This window comes from Saccoglossus kowalevskii, chromosome 22 (genome assembly GCF_978046115.1).
Source record: "Saccoglossus kowalevskii chromosome 22, keSacKowa6.1, whole genome shotgun sequence".
Classification (NCBI taxonomy): Eukaryota; Metazoa; Hemichordata; class Enteropneusta; family Harrimaniidae; genus Saccoglossus; species Saccoglossus kowalevskii.
Window position 1 is genome coordinate 5,128,737 of NC_140662.1, and position 13,465 is coordinate 5,142,201.

Sequence of the window (13,465 nt, forward strand, 5' to 3'; positions counted from 1 at the left end):
CCTCCACCATAGCAACTAAAAATATGGCCGTCATTCATTAAAATCTAACCACAAAAAGAAGTTGGTGATGTTCAAAACGTTAAGTCAACATTGTTATATTTCCTGAGGGTGAGTTTTATTTCACAATAGATAAATTCTGGATATTTCCATTTATGGTTATGATTATGTCTACTATAAAGTTCTCTTAACGAACAGAATTCCGTGAAAAGATTGATTTTGCAACTGAAATACTTGTAAAATACTTTATTTTAGCTAGAATTAATTTTAGCTGAAAAGACATTTCGCTGTTTTGTATGGAATTTATTTTCACTCATTTTTGACGAGTTGAATGTAAAATATAGGAAAAGAGGTATATTCGCTGGAATTTTGCACTGAATCATTCCTTCAGCGAAAATAGCGAAAATTAATTCCAAGCGAAAATAAAGTATTTGTTTATGTGACAACTTACGTCCGTTGGGGGCGGTGTATCTGTGTGGCTATTGACGTATTAGAAATTACAATGGCAGATAATCACACCCATATAAACCATTCGCTATTGTGATTCCCTACTCTGGAGTGACCTCGGAAGATTTGACAGAACGCCGAATCTGTATTTATTAATGATTCGACGCATTATCGGATACAACTCGCGAGAAAAGGATTCATACATACAGGTAAGTCGTTCATTTAGTTGTTGTTTGTTTGATTGTTCCTCAGGACACCTCGGTTATCTATTTTCTTTACCAATGAAAATTGTAAAATAGATATGTGTTATAGATCGTCTAAACCACGCCAGCATTCCCCCGTACGTGACGTAATATACATAATGTAAGTGTCAATTTCAGTGATTTAATTAGCTGAAAATAAATCCCTGCCGACCCAAAACCTGATGCCACGATATACCCGTACTGAATTTGATGTATTTAGGCCAACTTTTAAACTGTTCGTTGAAAATTACACTCTGAACTTGGCCAGGTGAAAGTACCACCTTCACAGACGACTCGCACCCCACCCAACTACTTCCATTATAACCACGGAGAATTGACTGATGACCGGTGACAACATTTCTTTTCGTTACTATAAATATCTTAGATTTTCTTTTCGGTTGGCGTTCACCAAACTTGTTTTTTTTGTGTGTGTTTTTTTTTAATCATTGGCACAGAGTGCGTATATATTTGTCCCTACTTTTATTATGTCGCCATGTTTAAGTTATGCAAGATACCATTTTGAAAAGCATTGAAATGTATTACAAAAAAAAAAACACGAACGCTCAGCTCGTTTGTCGAGTAAGCCTTTATTTGGTCGGATTTTGGGGAGGTCCGGGTTTTATTTTGCTGTTTTTGGTAATTGTTTCGTCATTGAAGACGTTTATGATGGTTTTAGGCGATTGGCATTACGCAAATAGTTGTGTGCACATGGTTTGTCAATAAAGTCCCATCAAAACCACAGAGCATAGTTATAGTTAGTTTATACGAGGTCAGTTAAGTTATGCCGCTTGTTCAAAAATGGTCTCTATAGTTGGTCCAGTTTCTAACACGGTCGTATATAAAACTGTGTGAAAACCTCCACATTGCTTTCCGACATAGACACGCCATGTTGCGGTTCAAAACGTTTCGACGAATAAACTAAAATGCTAAATGTTACTACCTCCATTAAGGTATCAAGGTCATGTGACCCCCACACATGTGTTTACGAATTATTCACCTTGATCTTATTACACGGTAGTTAACCATAAAATGACGTCACATTGAATTGAAACGTTTCTTTAAAACCCGACTTTAAAACATTATAGGCGGCAAAGTAAATAGACTAGCACGGCAACGAGTCTTTGTATGAAGGGTGTAGTCAGACCGAAGCCATACAACAAAACGACCTCTAAGAGGTTTTGGCTTTTCAGAACTTGGGCGTGTATGTCATGCGTCAGTGGAGAGATGTGGTTTGTCGACTATTGAACTTCAATTTGCTGACATGTAAACTATTATTTTACAATTGAGTCGTATTTTTTCTTCTTTTAGTTTATATTTGTGCATCCAATGCACAGACCATCGCCGCTGTTTACACTCAGCCAATGGCAGTCAAATTCACATCGTCTTTAATCCATTAAATAAATTGCTTCGTCAAATTGATTGTTTTACTCACGACAGTTGTCAGTATTTTTGTGAATCAAAGTTACCATGTCAGCAAATCTTTTTTATCATTAGTGAATATCGTGACCCGAATGTAAATAACACCATAATGTGAGCTGGAATGGACCGTTTTTACGTCCAACATGAATGAATGAAGCGTTGTGACCCAACAATACGACCCCGTCGCACCTTACTTCTATTTTAAAGACTTCTTTCATCGACTTTGTATTCCATTCTTGTCCATATTTATTTTGTCCCGTCGCACCGATAAAAATAGGAACTCACATTCAACGACAGAATACTGAATGTTTCAGGGTTACCTCAGTATGCAAAGAGCGTTCTGTTGAAACGGCTTATATGCTAAACTGAATGTCATTTATTGTGGCGCGGTATTGTGAATGACATATTTACTGTTAAACTCAAAGGCTCTAATTTACATGCATGCACAAACACAATGGCGCATGGAGTCCAGTCGTTTAAGCATAGCAAGTTCAGATTTAAAGTAGTATGCGGTGACAGAACGGGCTATACACGTATAAATATTGCGTTTCAGTTTATCTTAGAATGTTGCAGCATTCACGAAACTGCAACTCATCATGATTGCGCTCTGGTCGCAATAGTTACAAGATTAGTGGTTGTGATTTTGAATACCAAGAGGCTTTAAGTTGCAGCAGCACTACACCCCCCCCCCCCCGGTTACACGGTAAACACACAACAAATACATTTCATTCATTTTTACCACACGCAGATAAAAGTTCATGTAAATGATTTTATTAGTGGTTCTGCCTAACATTAATTCGCATATGAAAACAAAAGTACATTTCGATTCTAGCGACAACCCACAACTCTACTGCATATCCATGCACTAATGACGCCTTGACGTGGGAAGCATCTTTTTACCATAATAGGCTATGATTTTACAACTGTATGTACATTGGGCGTTAAAATTTCCAATGTCGCAAACCTTGACCTGTTTGCGGCACGTTGTAGTTTATGCATCATTATCATTATGCATGTTTTTTGTTGTGTTTTTTGCCACAGAATGGCGTGGATGAAGACGAAACTGGTTATGGGAGTGATATGTGTCCTTCATTTACTACAAGTGAGGGCGCTAGATGCAGGTAAGGGAAATCACGTGACTATAAGCTGTTAGAGTTGTTCGCAACCCTGAAACAGGAAAAAATGATCACAGTAAATCATTCAAAAATTGTACGTCAATGATTCACATATATACAAGTCATTTATATTTACGGAGAAAGAAGGATGTGTTTTCAAGAATGCATATGCAAAATAATAAAAAATATATTCGAGGATTTCTTAGGATGATTTTCAATGATAGCGAAAAAGCCTCAAGATATATATAAAATAAAGCAAAAAAAAAAAAAAAAAAAGCAATTGTTTTTAGTACTATTCAACTCCTGTCATCTTTAAAAAACAAACCTGCATACTTTTAATATAAAATATTTTGATCAAGACGAAAATCGGAATTTGGTTTAAAGTTAACAAAGAAATTATAGAGAAACAATGTTCAAAATGTGGCAGCAAATTAATGGCGAGAAAATTTGAAAATTGGAAGTGCTGAATATTAGCTGAACATGTAACAATTGTACATCAGTTCGGTAGATTCAAGCACCCTAACAATTAGCAGCCAGTCACTGTCAATGATACAGTATTAGTAACTTTTAAACAACTGATCATTTGGTTCCACACACTTCGTGTGAGTGTGTGTTGAACCTTAGCACATTTGCAGACCCCTATTCGTCATTATGAACCAAAAAATCAACACACTTGTTTGTATAATCGTGGTCATACGTTATTATGACCTAGCAACAATGAACGCCCCAGTGAGGAGGAGTTGCTTATGTGCAATCAGAATTATGCGATTATCATGCTAATTTTTAGAATATTATTCCATTCATATGTGTTAAATCGGCGGTGATATCGTTGGTTTTGCCTTGTTGTACGTCCCAAAGTAGTGCAATAGCTGGTGCTCAGGTAGAGCGACGTGGCCCTGGAACATGTATGCGCGTATCATCTACACTGAAACACGCAGACACATCGTAAATAAATATTTACAGTTGGCGTGTGTTTCATGTTTGTTTGCATTAATGTATATTTGCATAATATGCTTTTATTTTCATGTTACACACTTTTCAACAACATAAAATGATGCAAACATTATAATTACGTTAGGTAGATTCAGGGAGTAATACTCTTGATAGTGTACACCAATGACGTCACGCATTATGCAATAATACGGCAATTGTACGTTATAATATCCAGTTATATGGTACTTTGACAGATCTCGAGATGACCCACGTGATTGTCAATTCAGTGGATGACATCATACCGTTAGACACGCCAAGTGGACTTTTTCCTGTTGTCAACTTCAAGAATTCGGGACCGACGTCTATCAACGAAGCCAGTGGTGAGAACCTGAACTTCGAACTCAAAGCTTATCTATCAAGTGTGAATGGAAGGCCAGATGCTAGTAGTTACATATTGGGCGATATCGGAAACCTGTCGCAGTCTGTGGACAGTTTACGTCGCGGAATCAGTGTAGATCATACCATCGGGATTACACTATTCGATGTCGATATAGAAATACCATCCTCAGTATGTGATTGGGTCAAATATTTCTGTGTTGAAGTGCAACTACTTGACACCACAGGTTTAGTTGATCGTAATCCCAATAACAATTATGCTTGCAAGCTGTTTGATTTACCAATATCCATGGATGACAGAATTGGAAAGTTTCTTTGTTACATAGGTAAGTAGAGATTCGCTTACTATAAACATAGTCGGAAGAATAAATTGTCCAAGCCATTACAAAATTTGCGATTATGTAATGAGATGTTAGAGCGCCCTCAGTAGTAAGTATATTGCGGTATCATTGAGATATTCTATTATTTAACTCATACTACTGAAAATACTCTGAATTAGAATCGTGTGGGGCAATTGTTATCAACATATCTCTGGAATGTTGAGCAGTGAATCTACTTGTTGAACAGTCTGTATTCTACCCTACACCCTATGTGTACAACATGTTAGTCTTAACAACCGCATGCCTCATAATGCATATTATTATACCTCATTTCAATTGATTGGCTTAATAGGATGGCAATATGAATAAGAATACTTCACTTTAAATTTCCACATAAACTGGCCCATTGCCGAAGTATTCTACTGTTGCTATAGCGATACTAGAGTGTTCTGATGTGCATATTTTGGAACTTTAGTGGTAAATTGCAAGTTTGAAAGCTGCTGTATTTAGATTTGTTTGTTGATGATTCATAACATTACATCGCATCAATTGTACCTCCTCGTATTCATGCATTGGTTGAAACAAGATTCGTCTTGATTGCCGTTAATACAATATATCAACACTTCACTAACATTGAGCTGACATGTAATATGAGTCCCTCCGATCACACTGGACCCACGGCCCGACATATTCATTGTAATTCACCATAACTGTGTCAATGTATAGCTTACAATTGCATAGACCTTTGTTAACAACATTACCTTTCTTTGAGACTCTATTTGTATGTTGACTTTTTGGGCCAAACTGCGAAATAACTCACAGCTGATCCGACCAACACAATTGATGCTATATAATTATAATACACGTTTAAACTGTTATTTCGGTATGCATCTCTTTTTAATATATTGATGAAGGTCTGTGTGGGTGTTTTAAATGTTCATGTTGAAGTTTGGAACTTCATGTTCATGTTTGAAAGGTTCGTGGGGAGGATATAAAGGGTTCATGTGGATGTTCGGAAATCCATGTGGGTGTTTAAAAGGTACGAGTGGATGTTCGGGAGTCTTATGTGAGTGTTCACGAGGTTCATGTGGGTGTTTGGAATGGTCAATGGGGTTAATAATTTTAAGACCAGATATTTGTTATTGTAATATATATATATATATATATATATTTATTGTTTAGTTTAAACGTGCAAAATCAATGATTATATATTTTAATCAAGATTTTCGAATTTGTCAAAAAATTATGTGCAAATTACTTATTTTTCAGGGAAATTAAAATAGTTGTTCATTTCTTTTACTTTTTGTATATTTGGTCAGTGTAATCAAATCCTTTAATCGCCATAATTATCAAGTATGAGTTATATACACATTAATGCATTATGTTGTTTACTTTCAGATATTGCATCTACAGCTGCTAAGGTGACTGATCCAGCTGATTTGGAATATCTGGCCGGCACTTCGTATGACGTCACCTTCGAAACAAGTATCACCAATTATGGAGGAATCCCTTTGGGCTCTCCACCTAGTGGACAACACAATTTGAAACCAATTGTGTTTCTTACTGACAGCGATCAACTGGAGGACGCTACTTTCTCTATAGAACAACCTGCCATAATCACAACCTATGACGATACAGTGGATCCAAATGAGAATATTACTCTGGGAGTTTTTACTGCAAGTATAACAATTCCCCTAGATGAAGCTGACTGCCTGAAGATTACTCATGTATGTGTAGAAATCGTCGGAGACAGAGACTACGGCGAGGAATACCCTGATAACAACGATTATTGTTTGATGTTTGGTCCAGTTGACGAAGGCAAAGCAGGCAAAAAGTATGGCTGTCCCGCGGACGGGGTCGGTAAGTCGGATTTTAATTTTCTGTGTAATATATCTTATTAGATTTGTCACAGGTAGTCTCAGTGAGGTTTACATATGCCGAGGAATTTTTATATAAATCCAGTTGTCAAACAAATGGCACGTTCTAGTCTAAGTGATATATGTTATTCAATAGCCGTCAATATTTTTCAGATCTTCAGATTGAATCTTTTGAAGTGGTTGATTATGCGACTGTGATTTACAACATTGGACGCGACACTGATATAGAAATCAATGCAATAATCAAAAACGTTGGCGATACAGCGATCGAAGATTCAACACCTACAGGACCAATCAACTATGAATTTGATGTTTATTTCATCAACCACAGATCTGACTTTGATTCAAGCACTGATACATTGACCTTCACCGCTGATTACACTAGTGCTACGAACATGAAAGTTGGTTTATCATATGGAAATGTTTTAAGCATAAGCCAAATAGCGACAACTACGAACCTACCAGCCGACACGGCTAGGTGTACCGCCTATCAAAGTGTTTGTTTAAGAGTAAGAGAAGGATCAAATGCACCATATGATGAAGATGTTACAGATAACAACATATTGTGTAACGAATTTGATACAGTCGTAGGGCACAAGGATTGTCCTGATCTGGATATTGGTGAGTGAGAATTTGAGTTCATTTTATGAGGATGGATGTCTATTCGTACACTATACTTTAATATGTCCTTGTAGAACAGGTACCCCCCCCCCGAACAATGTTTGTTGAATTTGTTAAGTCGAAATGATATTCATATCTCTCCTCTTAATGGACATTTGCTCATCTCCCCTAAAGCAGATAATTGATGTTGCAAATGGTTCCATCTGTTTCGGTGTTACATTCCACTTTACAGGATTGTAATTAGGTAAATGTCACAACCTGTCCATCATTCACTTTTTAACACATGTGCATCTATTCTGTGTATTGTGCTTTAAAATTATGTAGTCCAATAAATATGGCTAGAAAATTTTATCGATAAATTCAATTCACCAAAGTTAACAACAACCCCCCCCCAAACAAAATCTCATAAAATAGATCTCTTCCAACACGAAAATGCACTTGATGTAATTCGCTTGATAAAGTGCTTCTTTGGCTACACTTGCATGTCACAGTCCTGATAGAACGAACCATGATAGGTGTCTTCTGTGATCATCATTACGTTACAGTACTCGAAACACTGCAGCAAAAGAAGACTAAACATTGCATCTGTATTTTGTTCTTCAGATATTGAACCAGTGAACATGACAGTGACTCCAGTGACAGACCCTTATCCATTAGATACTCCAGTAGACACAACTATTGAAATTGGGATTACTAACATCGGACCTGGTAATCTACCTGATGTTGCTGACCCGGAAGTGAATTACGTAGTGAAAGTGTTCCTCTCAGACAGTGATGAGCTCGAGAATGCGAACCTTAAAATAGAACAGACATCTATCACCACTGACGATAATCAGTTAAGACAAGGACTTGTTAAAGATGGAATAATTGACATCTCGCTTAATCCAGCAGTCATCACTTTACCTGAAAATGATTGTTATGATTTGCTTTACATCTGTGTGGAAATATCTTTGCATCCTGACAGTATTTATATAGAAACGAACCCAGATACTAATGATTTCTGTGTTCAATTTGGGCCCCAGAATGACGGCAAAGCTGGAGAAACAGAATGTTTCATTGGTAAGATGTAACTATATTCTAGCTACATGGTTTATATTGGTGATATATTCTCGGGGCGGACATCCGGGCATTTTCATCTCCTGGCAACCCGCGGCGGTGAAAACAAAGGCCAAAAACTCGCAGAAAACGATACTTTGGGATGATTGTTGAGACTATTCTGAACAGTGTAACACGATTAGCCCTACGTGTGTAACATATATAAATTTGGTTGTTCGGGATTACTTCAAAGTTGAGTTTGTGTTGTTTTCTCGAATTTTCACCGACTCGACCGTCGTTCCACAGCAGCGCGCACAGAGCCCATAGAAATGCATGTACAGTGGTGCGCGTCGTAGCAACGTGGAACGTCTTGTGACGTAGCTCCGCCCCCGAGGATAGAGTGCGAATTTCATTGGTTTCATTAGTTAACCTTTTCGCCAACAGTTCCCTCTTCTCATCACAAATTCACAAAACAGTTCTGTTTATAGTCTGCACATTCCTTCAGCTGATTGGGACAAAAATAACCATTTTCTTTACTAAAAACAAGAAATTATCTCAAATTTTGTCTGATGGCTCCAAAATTAGGGTTCATTATTGAAGAATATAAGAACAAAATGCAGAAACATGTGGGTGAGAAAGTCTGAAGGTGAAAATTAAGGTTAATTGCTTTATTAAATATGTGTATAGCCATGTGTTTCATGAATTTAAAAACTTATTGAACACTTGTTCTTATTGTAGATATCGCTGCTACCAGCGTTGAAGTTACATCCCCACAAGACCTAACCTATAAACCAGGGATCGCTACTGCCATACAGATTCAACTATCTGTAGACAATAATGGAGGCGTCACGTTAGATGAAATGACAGAGATGGCGGAATACAATTTTGTTCCTCTCATATTACTCACAGACAATGATGACCTGGCAAGAGTTGGATCACCCATAGAAGCAGTCGTAATCAGTGGTGGATTCACACAAGAAGTTACAGGGAAGACATCAAATCTGACTCTATCTCCAAAAATTGATGTGGAGGTCATTATTCCAACAGAGAGGGATCAGTGTGAAAAGATCCGATATCTTTGCCTGGAGATATTTCACAGTGTCGATGTGTATGTAGACACAGATGCATCAAATGACTTCAAATGTATAGAGTTTGGAGCAATCAGTGAAGGAAAAGCTGGAATTATTGAATGTAACATCACTATTGGTAAATATTCCAATCCTAATTTGTCCACATAATCATATATAATAATAATATAATTGTCAAAACGTTAGTATGACCACGAAATGTGTGTGTAAGGTACACACTACAGGAAATCATGATGTATACAATGACAGTGAAAATATAAATACATATCCTTAGTATACAATTAAACGTTGCCTTCGATAAATTTGATTTAAACTGGTATGCGTGTTTGTCACTCAATCAAACACACGGTAAACTGAGGTCCAATAATTCAATAATATTAATATTTGTAAAATTTAAAACAATATGCTGGTAGTGTTTATATATGTCACACAAACACAACTAATGCAACGTATCATGTAATATATTAACAGACTTGTCAGCTAACAATCTAGTAGTGGCTCCAGAGGTACCGAAGTACGACTTTGATGTAGACACAGATGTTGAACTATCCGTGGATTTAACCAACAACGGTGCTGGTGACATTCCTCAAGCGATAGGTGAAAGGCCAAACTTCAATGTCAGAGCATATATAACTGATAGCGCAAATCTCGAAGCCGCTTCACTGATGATTGAACAGGACCTTAACTATGATCAAGAAACTCTTTCCGGTGCAATTGATAACGGGGATCTTCTTACGCTGCTGACTGACCAAGCCATACTGAACATTCCGCTTGATAGGTGTTTGGAAATTTCTCATATATGTGTGATTGTGACTCTGGCAGACGATGGTAATTCGGTATTCTGGGATCCTGACCTCACTAATAACGATGCTTGCTTAGGATTCGGGCTAATTACAGAAGGATATGCTGGTGTTATCCCATGCTTCATAGGTAGGACATTTTATATATGTGCACGTAGAAACTGTATACATCTCCAAAATGAAAGCATTTTTGTTTTGTCTGTGGTATTAGTGTTCCAATATGTATTTGATGTCATCTATATTTCTGGCTTCTGACGGATCTTTTTTTTTTAATTTTTCCAAAATACATGACAAGGAAAACTTCCTTATCATACAGGCAGAGCTGTCTCAGAGAGTGAGGTTATTTACTGTCAGTTTTTTGTTTTGTTTTTTTTGGGGGGGGTATATTTCTGACTTCTATGCCATGAACTGAAACACGTCTTGACTAAATTTATAGCGGAGATATTATCATGATTATATTGTACCAGCAATCTAAGGATGTGTTTCGTTCGTCTGAATAAAAAAGTGGGGGGGGGGCAACAATATTAGCCTTTTTGAAACTTAACTATGTAGCAGTCGCTCACCTTTTAGCCTTTTAGAACTCAATATTACCATTGCTAGCTAGATGACCACTCTGCAATACATGTACATACTTTACAATGTAGAATCACGTGAGATCTCGTAACGATCATATAACTATTTGTCTACTCCAGATCTTGCTGCCATAAATCTAAAAGTCATCTCGCCACGGAATCTGCGCTATCTCGTTGGCGTACCAACTGAAGTCGAAGTCCAGCTTACCGTGCATAACTACGGCGCGCTCACTTTGCCTCATGCACCGGAAGAAGCTCCCAATAAGCTGTATAATTTCAAACCGGAAATGTTCATAACAAACGGAAACAATCTGGACACCGCATCCATGGTTGACCCACAAGATGACGTTGAGAAAACGTTCAAGCATGAAGTAGCATCTGGCGTGACCGTGATTTTGGTATCATTTATGATAACTGTAAAGATACCTGAAGAAACGGAAGACTGCAGAGACGTTTCACATCTCTGTATTCGCATCAATGACAATAATTTCGTGTATGTAGATGGCTATGCACCCAACGATAACACGTGCACTGCCTTCGGTGATGTGAGAGATGGGAAGGCAGGACTGTACACGTGCCTCGGAGGTAGGTTATTAGGCTCTCAGAGAAAGGGACACACAATGGAATCGGAGAACAGAAGCAATAATAATTGCAGAATACTCCTAGCTTAAAGCGGGGGAGTCGTCACCTGCGCATGCGTCAGATGGCCATAGCATGTCACAGATTACAAACAAGCGTCCACCCATGAGCCTTTGCGTTTTAGCGTGTGCTGTGACCCAATTCCCGCGCGTGCGCAGGTGACGACCCTCCCGCCTTAACAAAATAATACTCATCTCTAAGTGAACATAAACACTTTAACGTGTCACAGAGAAAGTCATTAATATATCACATGGTATATTCAGTTAACCGTCTGACCGTAATGTTTTATGATGTCTCGCCTTCTATTTGGTTTATATTTGGTTCAAGGTTCAGGTGCATTGTAGCTATCTTTAGGGTTGACTCGGCTAACTAAAAACTTGCAGAATATTTCAAGGTTCTTTTTTTTTTCTTAGCCAGTCACGGGGAACTAAATTCCTATGTCAAATCTGTGTTAGCGTTATCCATGCGGTAGTTTGACAATTTGCTATGTGCTATTGCATTTCAGACGAGATACCCGATGGCGAAGAACGATCGGGCTTACCAATTGCGTACACCATCGGTATAGTTGTTGTAGTAGTCATTGCTGTCCTCATTGGTATTACAGTGGCTATATGCAATGGATGTAAAAAGTAAGTAATTCTGTTGTACGCATACATAATTTGGGTGTCAATTCGAGTCAGATACTGTATGTGGGTCTCATGTTACGTGTACAACGCATGTAACATACATACTGGAAATTTGAAAGCTAAAAGACTGGAGAAATTCAATCTTCGTCCGATTACCAAGTAGGGATAGTAGTGAATTTGAATATTTACTGACTACTATATTCCATTTCGATATTAACCTTATTTGATGTTTGTACTTAAAGCGCCATAGTCGTTTATTTGGGACAACATGCTAATGAATGTATATTGTTCTCTAGGTTCATTTTAACTTATACGCCATTCGTCTAAGTACATTTTAACTTATACGCCATTCCTCTAAGTCGCGCCCTCTAGCGACGAATCATTTCGACGGGAGTAATGACGCCATTCACATCGCCCTTTTTAGCGATCGTCTGTCAATAAAAATTCGCTATACTCTAAATAACGAACGGCTAAATAACTAAACGTTGTTGTTTACCAACATCACTTTCACTCATCTATGTTGACATCACAAAATCGCTTTGCTCTCACGGGACGCAACTAATGAAGGTCTACTGCGCATGACTTTAAAATATATTTATATCTACTACAGCCTGTTCTTATTATCTGTTGTTTTTTCTCTTAACAGGCGAAATCCAAAGTATATGACTGCCTAGGATACATTTTATAAGTGGATGAAATGAAGTCTTGTTGAGTTTTTTTGTATATCCCTGTACGATTTTGGCGTAATTTCTACTACATGTATTGATTTCGTGGAATGGATCAAGATGGTGGTCATTAAATGAATATGCAATAAGACATTGATTTAGATTAAATTCTGCACATAAAGAGTGTTTAATTTTACTTTTATATCAGTCCCATGCTACATGTATGTGTTGCTAGTAAATACTGTACAATATTTTATTTTCGCTTGGAATATATTTTCCCTGGTGAATATTCCGTTTCTTCCGATATAAATAAGATTTTTCCTAACCACCTTCAGACACACCCTGGGACTCAAATCATTCCCATAAACCATGGAGGTCTTTTTACCTCCATGCATAAACAAAGCACAGCTATCGGCAGGGCTATCGGGGAGACTGTGCTTTGTTTTCTCAGATATCACGTGATGTCGTCACGGTATGACGTGTGTAATGTGATGTCACGTGATATGAAGTGACGAGATGACTTAAATGTTTCTATCACTTTAACCAGTCCAGCGGTGGGGGGAAATGTAGCTAGCAATATTTTTTTTAATAATATTTATATACTAAACTAATAAATATATAATATTGATATTAGAAGATTATAAAACACTACGATTGGTTGCAATTTGACTTT

The 13,465-nt window shown here is 37.5% G+C and overlaps 1 protein-coding gene across 1 annotated transcript; it reads left to right on the forward strand.

Annotated features, from left to right (window-relative positions):
• The first annotated feature begins 523 nt into the window (after positions 1-523).
• On the forward strand, positions 524-12,976 carry LOC100371124 (uncharacterized). Its single transcript, XM_002737700.4, has 11 exons — positions 524-653; positions 3,147-3,226; positions 4,408-4,875; positions 6,268-6,729; positions 6,900-7,367; positions 7,971-8,426; positions 9,141-9,608; positions 9,962-10,420; positions 10,983-11,447; positions 12,007-12,130; positions 12,774-12,976. Exons 2-11 carry the CDS (start codon positions 3,148-3,150, stop codon positions 12,799-12,801), a joined length of 3,477 nt encoding a protein of 1,158 aa, XP_002737746.1. The 5' UTR covers positions 524-653; position 3,147; the 3' UTR covers positions 12,802-12,976.
• Positions 12,977-13,465: the final 489 nt, after the last annotated feature.

Bases quoted from the DNA above. Each gene is read 5' to 3' on its own strand.
- LOC100371124 (XM_002737700.4), top strand. From the start codon at position 3,148: ATGGCGTGGATGAAGACGAAACTGGTTATGGGAGTGATATGTGTCCTT. The intron at 9,609-9,961 runs GTAAATATTCCA...ATATATTAACAG, and splicing joins TGAATGTAACATCACTATTG to ACTTGTCAGCTAACAATCTA. The intron at 11,448-12,006 runs GTAGGTTATTAG...ATTGCATTTCAG, and splicing joins ACTGTACACGTGCCTCGGAG to ACGAGATACCCGATGGCGAA.